The following is a 12014-nucleotide window of genomic DNA, read 5'->3' on the forward strand; positions in this document are numbered from 1 at the left end:
TGCAGCCCGGAGGGTCAAGCGGGACACGGGATGTGTGTGGAACTAACTCCTGAAGATAACCTTAACCAGATTCACAGGACCCCCGTCTGATCAACACTAGTTCCCCTGCTTTATCGCTTCACAGATCGGCGCATGGTGGACAGGGACCTAGTTTTACATATCGATTTTATACGACAGAAATGACGCTGAAAAGCACTTTAAGAAAACCTTTTATGTTAAACGAAGATGTGAGTGGATGGTACATATCGGTGATACCATGCTTAACTGTTGTAGATAGGGCACTTAATACTGTATTTCTTCAGTCAACCATGGCTTTCTGCCTGTGAAAAGTCATAGAAATTTGTAGAAATTCAAAGACTAACTCCTAGGAGTTGCTTACTCTTTAATGTGACTTAGTCACTGTACTAATCTTCTCTGAGAGAAAACGTGACCCCCCTCCCCCACCTTCCTTCTCCACGATGATTATAAATAGGCTACGTGTTGTGTACGGGACTTTCTACAAGAACTGTGTATTTGGTGACCGGCTTCGGGTCGTTTTGAAGGTGGTTCTCAATCTGGAGAGCCGAAACCACAGCTTCGACATACAAACAGACAGAGCTCGGCAGCGGCGCTGTGCCTTTCGTACCGTCGGGGCCGCCTCGCAACGCAAGCGCAGTTCCTCCACAAGCAGAGCACACTCACATGCGCACACCGGTTCTCCCTTTTTTGTTATAATAAACCTAAAATTTTCAAATACAGTAATGACACCGTGTCTGGACTTATTTCCAAGACTGCGGGTCCCGAGGGGATCTTTGGCTGACTGCGCTGCATCTACGCTGTGAGCGCGTGCAGGGCGTCAGCTGACGTCCCTAGCGGCTCGCGCCTGGTTTGAAGTGTGGCTCGCGAAGGTGACTTCATCGCAAACCCACCAAAATAATACGGTGCTGCACAGAGATGGTTTTTCATGTTTTGCAAATTAATTGCTATTCCCAAGGAAAGAGCATGGCCACGGATGGTATCAGTCCACAGCTGCAGGTGTAGTGTAAGGGACGTCTGTTAGCAGACATATCCATCCATTTTCCAAACCGCTTGTCCTACTGGGTCGCGGGGGGGTCCAGAGCCCATCCCGGAAGCAATGGGCACGAGGCTGGGAACAACCCAGGATGGGGGGCCAGCCCATTGCAGGGCACATTCACACACCATTCACTCTCACATGCATTCCTACGGTCACCTAGTACCCGGAGGAAACCCCACGACGACATGGGGAGAACATGCAAACTCCGCACACATGTGACCCAGGCGGAGACTCGAACCCGGGTCCCAGAGGTGTGAGGAAACAGTGCTAACCACTGCTAGCAGACATATAAATACTTTATATGCAGTTTTCACAAGTGCAGGTACATTGGAATGCGTCCATTCGCCATATGAAATAAAATATATTTAGTAATGTTTAATTGAATACGATTGACACTGCTTCATCAGCCGCGTAGTAAAGTAGTTTAATATGCTCTATAGATTTCATCCTAAATCCAACAGCACTGCGATGTGTTATTAGCGCGCCGCGATGCTTTTATCTGTATCTGTGCACAGCCGGGCTGGATCGGTTTTGTGGGGATGAAATACACGAGATGTTGCTGCACGTCGAGTCATGATATCTCTATTCACCTGAGCGGGGATGTCATGGGGAGCAGGGACTGAATGGACGTTATTTTAGTCATGGAGCCTGTCCCAGGCATAGTAAAGCACAAGGAAGGGAATCATCATCCAACTATTTTATGTTCTTGTACAAATATGCACAAGGTATGTGTCGTTAGTGGTTTGGATTGTATGAGCGTCACAGGTACTAAAGACACGAAGATAGATAAAGCGAAACATGAAGACAGAATCCGCTAGATTCCGCTAATGGATCGGTGAGTAGGTTCTACAACTGACCAGGGCTGGCCGCCTGATGAGCAAACTTGTGAGGAGGCGCTGACTTACCAGCCTGTTCCACTTTGCCTTTAACGGGGGCGCCGCTGGTGATGCTCGCCTAGGGCGCCTCGTCAGCTTGGATCGGTACTGCGGCTGACAGAAGGTCACGTTAATATATCTTAAATGTTGATCCTGGATTTGCCGGGCCGCGATGAAACGCCTCCCACCCTCCAAAGGACGCGAAAGTGGAGCTCAAAGTGGTATAGTCGGTATTCATCCCTGACTGTTGCTTTAAAATTTACAGCGGCCCCGCTTTCGTTTTTGCTATATTTGGTAGCTCCTAATGTTGCCGCACCCTGATAGCAAACAAAACCCGCAACTCGGTGGAGGTCTGCAGCTTCTCATCAAGTCATCACATTGCGGATCGGAGCTTAAAAGTAGGTAAAGAAAGGGTTAATATGTCATCGATGTATAAGGCTGCGGAAACCGTGCAGCACATTCGGCGGAAATGATTCGTATCTGACACACGAATGGTTAATTCTAAAAAACTTAATTTTTACAATTAGTTCAATACTTGATCATAAGTGAATCAAAATTTATTATGGGTCTGAGGGACTAAGACTATGTTGTTTCCTTTTTATTTAAATGTATATGGAGCTTCAGTTCTAGTCGTTCTTACGTAATGATTTTCACGGCCCGACAAATCGCAGGTTTTGCCATGTGGTGGAGCCAAAGAGCCACTTTTCTACAAAATAATTAACTCAACCAATAGAAGGGCATAAGGTTTGGCAGTATTTTCGCCCCCCCCCCCTTTGTGTGGAGTCTGCTTCTTCTCCCCACGTGGCACAGGTCTCTTCTGGGTAACCCTGCTTCGTACTACGTAATAAACACCTCCTCTTTCTCTGTGTGTGTGTGTGTCTCTGTGTTGGGGGGGGGGGGGCTTGCATAGATCACATCTGACGACGAAATTGTCCCCAAAGTGTAGTAGAAAACTAGAGAAAGAAACTTCCTTACTTTTGGGGACATTTCTTCAGGTCCCCATTTGGATAAACTCAGTTTTACAAAAAAACTGTGAATGCAATCAAAAAAGTTTTTACAGATTTATCTGACACTAGCAGCACGCAGTGTAATTGTACCCTACATTTTTGTAGCATCAATGAACAATGCATGTGATAGAATCTACTCCAGGCCTAGCAGATTCATGGTTTGTTTAGGAACATAGCTAATACCGTACGTACACTGTTTGTCTGACACACAGATAAAATATTTTATTCTTTTATTTTTATTATGTTTAGTTATTCGTAATATATATCCAAACAACCAGTGAAAGTGATCCCTTTGGTTTACTTAAAGACAGTTCATTTGCTTACTTTATGGAAACAGTGGTTTATTAAAAATATGCAATGATTTCTTCGGTACATGACAATGACATCTCCCACACATGTATTTGTCTTTAACATTTTAGGCTTCATTAAAATCTGATGGTGCAAATGCATCATATCCCCCCCCACCCCCCAGCCATCCAGAGCTTCAGAAAGATCAGATCAGCTGTCAGAATCTCTGAAAGACATTAAGAAAAGGTGTAAGTGTTAGAACGACGATACTGGGAAACAGGACCGTTAAAATTACTGCCTTGAAAATACAGCGTGTTTCTGTTTAATTAAAGTGAGCATTAGTCAGCCAGTCTGTTTTTCAGCAGATCCTTAAACTGCTTGGAAGCGCTGTACCTACTAGCGATAAATAATAGAATTGCTTTATATTAATATGCGAATCACAGCCTATTGTAGGTTTTGCAGAATATATTGGATGCACCTTCATGTCAGTTACATAAATGTATTTAATATATGCTTTAGTCCCGAGTGCCATAAGGCAGACAATACATCACCACAACCTAAACATTTAGTTTGTGTGGCAGTTTATAAATCATTTTCAGCCCTCCTGATCTACAGCACAATCCTTGAAGATACACTAATGGAATATTAATATTATAAGGATGTATATCCTCCCTGGGAGAAGTTCAGTCTTCATATTAGAGTGTAATCAATTCTCCGGTTTCACTAATACTGATATGTTTCTGTATGTATGCTTCATCTAAGCCCTGCATGTCCTCTACAACTTACTCTATTAGAGGGTTTGAGTCACTGGACTGTTTTAACACTTCTGCTCCAAAACAGCTGGAATTTAGCTCCAAATACTCACATCTTCCAGCGTAATAGCTGGATTGAGTTTGCCTAGCTGCTTCTTGTACTTTTTCCTGAGGCACATCACGCTCACGCCGGTGACGACCAGCATGCCAGCCAGAACCCCCATGGATGCCCCCACCGCCGTCACCGTGGCGTCCCGCGTCGAGCCTTTCCACTGGCACCTGTTGCCAGTGTACCACCAGTCGTCCCCAACGGCACACCTGCAGGGGCACAGAGGCAGCGTGCTGTTAAGCGCGGAGAGGTGGGTAAATCTTGCAGGTCTCACTGTATCTTCATAACCTGGAGCTGAAGTTTTAATCATTTACAGTGGGAGGGAACACCCGGATATGCTGTCTGTCTTCATTAGGAGAAGCAGAGAGCTCCTCGTGTGGTGAAGCTAGCTTTTGTTTTCGGTTCCATCCATATATAAAGACGTGTCGGCAGGAGAGTTTTACCTGCAAACCGCCACCTCGCTCTCCAGCACGCAGACGCCATCATGTTCACAATGGACTTCTGAGCAAGGATCACTGGAACTCGGGGTTGTTTGGATGGAACTTTGAGTTGAACTTTGAGTCGAACTTTGAGTTGAACTTTCGGTCGAACTCGAAGTTGAATTTTGGGTTGAAGTTGGTTGGGTGGTCGGTGGCAACGGCTGGGATACCAGGAGATCTGACACATCTTAAATGGAAAAGGACAGTCAATTAGATAATGCGTATGTGGCTTGAATGCAGCAGAGCAGTCAGATCTAGAAGTTGACACCGGTAGGATTCACAAACAGGGTCTTGGGAATGCTGGTTTGGTAGTTCTGATTTGCAGTCTGAAGTTTCATGCTTTGAGCTGAGAGTAGTACCCTTTTATGATACCTACCTTCGAATGTGAGTAGGAAAATGGCATCACCACCCTTGATGAAGTTTCTGCTCCTCGCCCTGTCATGAGTCAGGAACGTATTGGTTCCCAAGCCTGGACCCGCGTAATATGTACTTCCATCTGAATCATTGACCAGAACTCCCACCTTCGCAGGGTCATCCCAGAAGAACACAAGATTGCCACTCTCTGAAGGGTGAATGCTTTGCATAAATGAATGCAGATTTTTAAACCTTACATTAGCTTTTGCTGTGTTGCAGAATGCGGTGCATTAGTTTCCATTCCATTGTGTTTACTCTGCATTGAATTCTTTGCGATAATTGCATGAAACACTGTATTGGAACTTATATTAGAAAAGTGCCAGGTAATTATTCAGTGTTAATTATGAACATTTCTAAGATTAGCATTAAGCAGCAGTGCACTATATATATATATATATATATATATATATATATATATATATATATATATATATATATATATATGTAATTTAAGAATGAACTATATATGGCAGGAGTGCCAGTCTGCAGCACAGTTTGCAGATTTCCCCGTGTTTGAACAGGGACTTCTGCAAACTGTCTTGCAGACTGGCCCTCCAGGACCGGAATTGGCAAACAGTGGTATATTACATTGTGTAATACTGAATTACTTGGCTTCTCATACTACACCATACTTAGCTCTATTAGCTTCTATGGCTACCGACCGTCCATCTTGGTTGCATTGGGGTCAGTGGTGACACTCCTCTGGTTGGACATTCGGCGTCGGATGTCGGAGTTTTGGTCCATCAGCGTCATGGTGCCCTGCTTCCATGGGCAGGGCCACTTGAGTTCATTGTCACGCTCCCCGGAGGTGAGGCGCAGGTAGATACCCAGCTGCTCAGGGCTCTGAAACGTACTGTTGGGGAGCAGGCAAACCTGGAAGGTGTAGCCCTCCTTGGAGAGGAAACGGGGACTACACTCTCTCCTCTGGATGGGCGTAGTGTCCATGAGCTGGCTGAAGTTCCGTATACGCCACACATGTTCCGGACATTTTGTCTCTGAGAGGTTGATGTCGTCGATGGAAATGCCTCCTGATGAGGGCCCTTCCCCTTTCATGCCCTCAAAGACCACTCGGAACTTCTTGGTTACGTTCAGGCTCACGTGATGGATCTGCCACAGATCCTGTGGGTCACCTGACCAGAATGTCAACATTAAGGATGGAAAATAGTGATTACCTATTGATTACCACCAAAATGGACCATTAGACTATCAAGAATATAGTATAACTACCGCAAGGATATCGAATCATTAGCCAGTGCTGTAATCTGCTGCAGGGTGTAGAATAAAGGTGCAGTTAATGTGTCTCCATGGTGTTTCTGCAACCTTCACCTCCGATCTGGTTGAGCCTTAGCCTTCCATTGGGGTTGGCCTTGTCATAATCACCTGGGATCTGCTGGATGAACCTCAGTGTTCCGTTGGGGTTGATCTTGTCGTACTCGCGGACCCAGACCTTCAGGTCATCGCTGGTGTGTCCGCTGTGGTAATAGAAGAACTGAAGGCACTGTTGGCTGTGCTTGGGGTACAGAAGCCTGGTCTCCAGCAGCGCCGCATCCCCCACCTTGCCGCTGGCTGTACTGAAGTGCATGAAGTACCCTGCACCTACAAACATGGCGCCACAGGTCCATGTCACAAGAACCCATTTCAAAAGAAAAGACTCTGAGTGCTGTATGCACCGGTCAGATGTCCAATTGCATACGTTCCCACCTGCGCACTGCCCCATGTTGGAGAAGTCTGTGGATGGACCTCCCGATGCCTCGGTTTCACGCGTCCAGACGGTGCTGGCTTCCGGATCTTGTATCATTCCGCAGATGTTCTCTAGCTCAAAGCTGCAGGTATCCAGGAACGTTGATGATGTAGCTTAAAGCACAGGTATAGTAACCCTGGGATTACTCTTTGGACATATGTAAATACAACAAGTTCTGCCAGCCGTTCAGCCTTTTCTCAGTGTTTGTAACTGTTTATCATTAATAGACAAGCTTGGGCACTTTTGCAGTTGCACTGGTAATGGACTCTGTCCTCCACGCTGTGAGGTTTGCCTGCTAAGTTTCTGAGTGGACCTGTGGTACAGCATTATCTGCATTAAATTGTGTCTCCTGCTTCTGATCTGCATGAGTTTGTATGTATTATTTTATTCTGTTTTGTTTCACTTCCTGTCACCTGACTCTAGTGTTAATGTCAGACCTGCCATTTGTTCATTTGGTTCCATTTTTTTTTTCTGAAGCAAATTAATTTTTTCCTTGATCACCAGCGCCCTGATTTTGCATCATACTGTGATACGTGCTCGGGCACTTATTTCCCAAAGGAAGAGTCTATGTTCGCGTTGAAAAAGGATTTGACTCTCCATGGTGGTTTGTCCCGAGTTTGTCACATGTTCTGATTATGGACATCGCGATGCGTCTTAGTAGCCTTACTGCAGTTGTACAGCCGGTTGAGCTTCAGCAGGTCGCTGTCACTAAACTGCATCCGCTGGCCGATGACATCAGCGAACGCCGGGATCTTGGTTATGATGGTGGACTGTGAGCCATTCTGGAAGGCCGTCTTGCTGTAGTGCATGACCGAGGTGTAGTCGTAGGGCACATTAAGGTCACTGGAGACAGTGTCGTTGTAGGTGTTGAAGTTATGCTCCTTGCCTGGAATCAAGAAGCAGCAGTTTGTCGATGTTTTGTCGTTTGTAGCCTTTGTGATGTGATACTCTTACTGCAGGAATAACTGGGAAGACTAGGAGGTGATGTGTATGTAGTATCCTAGTTTATCTTACACAGATTTGTTCTTTGGGGAAGCTACATCTATCCAGTCAGTCATCACTGCGATTTTCGGAGTGTAAGCCTTTCCTAAATTAAATCAGAGAGGCCCTGGTCCTTCTTGTTTGAGCTCACCGATATTTCAGCAGTGAGTATTAGACACACGGGTTGGTAGATTCATTGAAGTGTTGCTTTGATTTCGGTGTTACGATGGTTTGCTATGTGTCTGGAGTTTTTAAATGTATTGCAGACTGTCTTCAACTTGCAGCTGGGTTTTGTTCCGGCAGACAACGTTGAAGTGGATGTACGGAGCTAGTCAAAAGTTTGGGCACATCTACTGAAAATCATTTGTTTTACAACAAGACAATGACCTTATGCACACTTCAGGGTTATGTAAATACTGTATTATCTTGTGAACAAGGAAAGAGTTGAAGTGCTGTGATAGATAACCTGGTCCCCACAGTCCCCTGACCTAAACCTTATAGAGCTCCTTTGGGACGAGCTGAATAGCAGACTAAGATCAAAGTAGTCAGCTTGTGTCCAGAACTTGCGGACTCCATCGGGATTGTTGCAGAGGCATTCCCAGTGGCTACATCTGGAAGCTGGTTGAAAGAATTCCAACCGTCTGCAACACTGTCATCAAAGCAAAAGGGAGCTATTTTCAAGAGAAAATTTTGAGGTGTTGAGCACTATTGCAATATTTGATATGTAGTACTTTGTTGCCCAGAGGTCTTATAAGGTGAAATATGTAGCTAGAATAGAGACAAATGCATTGAAAGCAGGTGTGTACAAACTTTTCACTGGTACCAAATGTCGGAATAGGATAATAGCATTGAGTTTTAGGTGTGAGAATGAGACTTGTTGTATTGTGAGGCTGGGATGGTCCTTCTGCCATGCAGTACAGTCTGTTCCCGCTGCAACTATCCCACAGCATGCAGCAAGTACTAGATAGCGTAGCACTGCTGGGGCTACGGTTGTCAGAAATTTATTTTTACAACCAAATACAATTAATATTTGGTTGTTTGTACAAGTTGCTGTAAGTTGCATCAGTTGTAAGTCGGGAACAGGCTTTGGGGTATTGTAGCTGCTGATGGGAGTTAAACTCATGCCAAGGGGGATGTTGTTCCTCAAGCTAAGCATGTGCGTCCCACCGGAGATCAAGTCACCCGCTTGGATGTAATCCCACATGACGGTCACGTAGTCATCGCGGTCAGCTCTGGACTGCTCATGCCAGAAGCCCAGCGCGTGCAGGAACTCGTGCTCGACCGTCCCGATGCGGTCGCAGTTGGAGCCGATCGACAGCTGCTGCTTCCCGATGCGGCGGTTGCCGATGGATGAGAAGCACCTGCGCGGCAGAGAGGAGTGGAGGCGAGCGAAGAGGCCCTGCTGGCATCTGGGTAAACTCACTGCGTCATCTTTAAGTCACTTCTGCTTCTGTTACGGTGCTGACTCATGGCTTAGCTTACTAACAGATGGCAGATGGTGTCACTGCAGCATTTAAAACTCTATACTGATACATATTGATCTGCGACACACTCCATTCTCCCCAAAACTGGTACCCAGTTCACTCTTAAAATCATAACCCCCCATGCCAGAACATGTATTTTAGATACTTACCCATTTCCTTTAAATACAGAAATATAGTTAGGCTCTCCTTCCCAAGCTTTGAAATCAATGCAGGTTTTCAGCCGATACTGATCAAAGGCCTGCAGAATCACTCCTTTGGCATTGATTTCTATAACAGGGACAGAGAAAGTTACAGTCGAGGGTGCTGTGTAATATGCTGTCATAACCGGAGTTGGCCGAGTACCTTGTTATCAAAGAATATTGCATAAATCAGTTAAGGCTTCTATTCCTTAAGACCTTTGGAGCAATAATCATTCTTAGCTTCAAAACGGAAAAGAAGAGCGGATCTGATATCCAAGGCCATTGTGGCTCACAGCATGAGCATAAGCCTTCTTACCTAAGCTGTCTTCCAGGTAGTATGGGATCGTCTTTGGCCACCGGTATTCATCTCCCAGAATGGAATTCCTCCCTTGCTTCTACATCAATTAGCAACGACATGTTAGCATGTCACTATCGTATGCATGGACTCCTGCATTGCTGGGTTTATTTATATGTATCGTATAGGGTGAGTGTGTCATCTGTGTAAAAAAAAAAAAATATATATATATATATATATATATATATATATATATATGTGTGTATATATATATATATATATATATATATATATATATATATAGCCATGCTTGGTATGTTGTTAGCACATCGTGGTCAACAGCACTATGCAATCTAGCTTTAAACATGTTAATCAGTATTTTAACAGGAAAGTCATAATTAAGATGTTTGAAAGGGAATTTGAATGTGTGTGTGTGTGTGTGTGTGTGTGTGTGTTGTGTTTGCATTTTATCAGGTTTTCTGCAGATCCTCTGGTATCGTCCCCACACTCCAGGAACATGCTGTCTTTAAATGGTCTTTAGCGTATGTTTGTCATGGGTACCAAAAGTCCTATAGCGGACTGGTAACCTGATCACTGTAGGGTTAGGCTCCAGGTTAACTGCAATATTTTTATGGATTAGTGGGAGATGGATAGATAGATGGATTCATTAATCAAATTAGCAAACTAATGAATTGCAAAGAGCACTGAAAACTTACTGGGTCGAACACGATGTCACCTTCAGTAAGATTGAGTCCAGCCTCTGTGGAGGCAAAGTGAAACTCTTTTACTAACACAGCTTGCTGTTCCAGTTCTCGTTTGTTTTAGAGAAACTCAAAAGTGTATAGTTCAGGTCCAGAAAGTAAAAATCCAGACCAAGATTTTCACCCAACCAGTTGAGTATAAAGAGTCACAGTCAAAGAATACTCAACTGATTGGTTAAAACAAAACCTTAACCTCAGAAAAACTGATTTGTTGACCAACCTGCATTGATATCAAAAATGTCTCTATCTTTTCCACCGTCCACATCGAGCTCTGAAAGAACATAGAATTTTAATTGGCATTGAGACTGAGCACATCCTCCTGAATGTTATGGCTTATACCATCGTTTCCCACCCCAGTCCACAGGGACCCCCAAACAGTCCGTGTTTTTGCTACCTCCCAGCTCCCTGCCAAACAGTCCACATTTTTGCTCCAAAAGTAAAAACGTGGATTGTCTGGGGGTCCCCAAGGACCGGTTGAGAAGCACTGGTTTCCACCAGTGAGATTCCAATCACTGAGCATGCCTTTCACCATGAAATACTCAAATGAAACTCAACAGAACTCACCAATGACTTTGGACGTTGGCTGGTTCAAATGGAGATAACAATTTATGGAAAATAATGACAAATGAATAACTGTTAGGACACAAGCCCAAATCAAGCATGTAGATGTGATTAATGTGGTATGTGAAGAACATGACAGTGATTTTTTTTTCCTTTGGATATAAGCTGTTACAATCAGACGCTTACCAGACACGCAACCTGAAGGCAAAGGACACTCAGAATTAAAGGCACCCCGACCAAAGCCATGTTAGTCAGTTCTCCCCTCCGCCTCCCAGACACCCCTGTCCTTCAGCAGTCGTTTTCTCGAAGTGCGAACAGGAATCCTCTTAGGTGTGGATCTACCAAGGCTGACTACTGTTAGTCTTACAAGAATACCTGCGTTGCAATAAAGTGTTGTGCTCACACCACGTTTGTAGATAAGGATCACAGAACGATGCGTCAATGATTGATGGAGTCATAAAAGTGTATATGAGATAAATCGATCCACATTCACTGTTAGTCTGCCAGCAAAGAGGGCAGACCAGACCACCTTCCCACTGGCAGAGGGGGATTCCGGTGACTCGGTTTTCTGCAAATTGATGCAGTCTTTCTCATTTTTATTGAAGTATAGGGAGTTTTTTTGGGAGCTATCTTTTCTTTTCAGTTAGGGTACATGTAGGGGTAAGGCAAGGAGAGTTTATTTATATAACCCCATTCAGACGCACGGCAATACAGAGTGCTTTACAAAGGCACTAAGATACAATAAAATAAAATATATTAAAATCACATTTAAAAGATAATAAGGGGGTAAGCTTGGATTATATAAACATCTAGTAGGGAATACTCCCCCCGCCGCATTAAGTCAACTAAGAAAAATAAATGCAGAACCTTTTGAGGGTTAGTACATTTAACATTCGTATTCTGAGTTAAGAGGTGCAGTACCACATCACTAGGTTCAGGCCGGATTCCCGTGCTGTGTGAGACTCTCTTCTGCACATGCAAGATCACATGAATATTAATATAATCAGCACAAGCACTTGTGAGGCGTCAAATGA

The 12014-nt window shown here is 44.4% G+C and overlaps 2 protein-coding genes and 1 long non-coding RNA gene across 3 annotated transcripts in view; 2 read left to right on the plus strand and 1 right to left on the minus strand.

Annotated features, from left to right (window-relative positions):
• LOC125740708 (PH domain leucine-rich repeat protein phosphatase 1-like) overlaps positions 1-741 on the plus strand; it is a 35547-nt gene extending 34806 nt beyond the window's left edge. The window contains 1 exon segment of the mRNA XM_049012236.1: positions 1-741. This exon segment is cut by the window's left edge and continues 378 nt beyond it. The gene's annotated coding sequence lies outside the window, so the exon portion shown is untranslated.
• Positions 742-2188: 1447 nt separating this feature from the next.
• Positions 2189-5329, plus strand: LOC125740716 (uncharacterized). The gene is made up of 3 exons (XR_007397743.1): positions 2189-2327; positions 4150-4335; positions 4441-5329. It is a non-coding gene; the product is annotated as an uncharacterized LOC125740716 (long non-coding RNA).
• Positions 3932-11436, minus strand: LOC125740715 (meprin A subunit beta-like). Its single transcript, XM_049012250.1, has 14 exons — positions 11167-11436; positions 10984-11002; positions 10640-10690; positions 10375-10418; positions 9680-9758; positions 9334-9451; positions 8883-9061; positions 7387-7605; positions 6680-6832; positions 6359-6574; positions 5641-6108; positions 4941-5126; positions 4529-4751; positions 3932-4294 (listed from the first exon to the last, which is right to left on the minus strand). Exons 1-14 carry the CDS (start codon positions 11224-11226, stop codon positions 4072-4074), a joined length of 2238 nt encoding a protein of 745 aa, XP_048868207.1. The 5' UTR covers positions 11227-11436; the 3' UTR covers positions 3932-4071.
• Between the last annotated feature and the right edge of the window lie 578 nt (positions 11437-12014).

The sequence above is a fragment of the Brienomyrus brachyistius genome, chromosome 4 (genome assembly GCF_023856365.1).
Source record: "Brienomyrus brachyistius isolate T26 chromosome 4, BBRACH_0.4, whole genome shotgun sequence".
NCBI lineage: Eukaryota > Metazoa > Chordata > Actinopteri > Osteoglossiformes > Mormyridae > Brienomyrus > Brienomyrus brachyistius.

Coding starts and splice junctions, on each gene's coding strand:
- LOC125740715 (XM_049012250.1), bottom strand. CDS start 11,226: ATGGCTTTGGTCGGGGTGCCTTTAATTCTGAGTGTCCTTTGCCTTCAG. Junction 9,452..9,679: donor CTACCTGGAAGACAGCTTAG/GTAAGAAGGCTT, acceptor TCCCTGTTATAG/AAATCAATGCCAAAGGAGTG. Junction 7,606..8,882: donor GTGGGATTACATCCAAGCGG/GTGACTTGATCT, acceptor TCTTGATTCCAG/GCAAGGAGCATAACTTCAAC.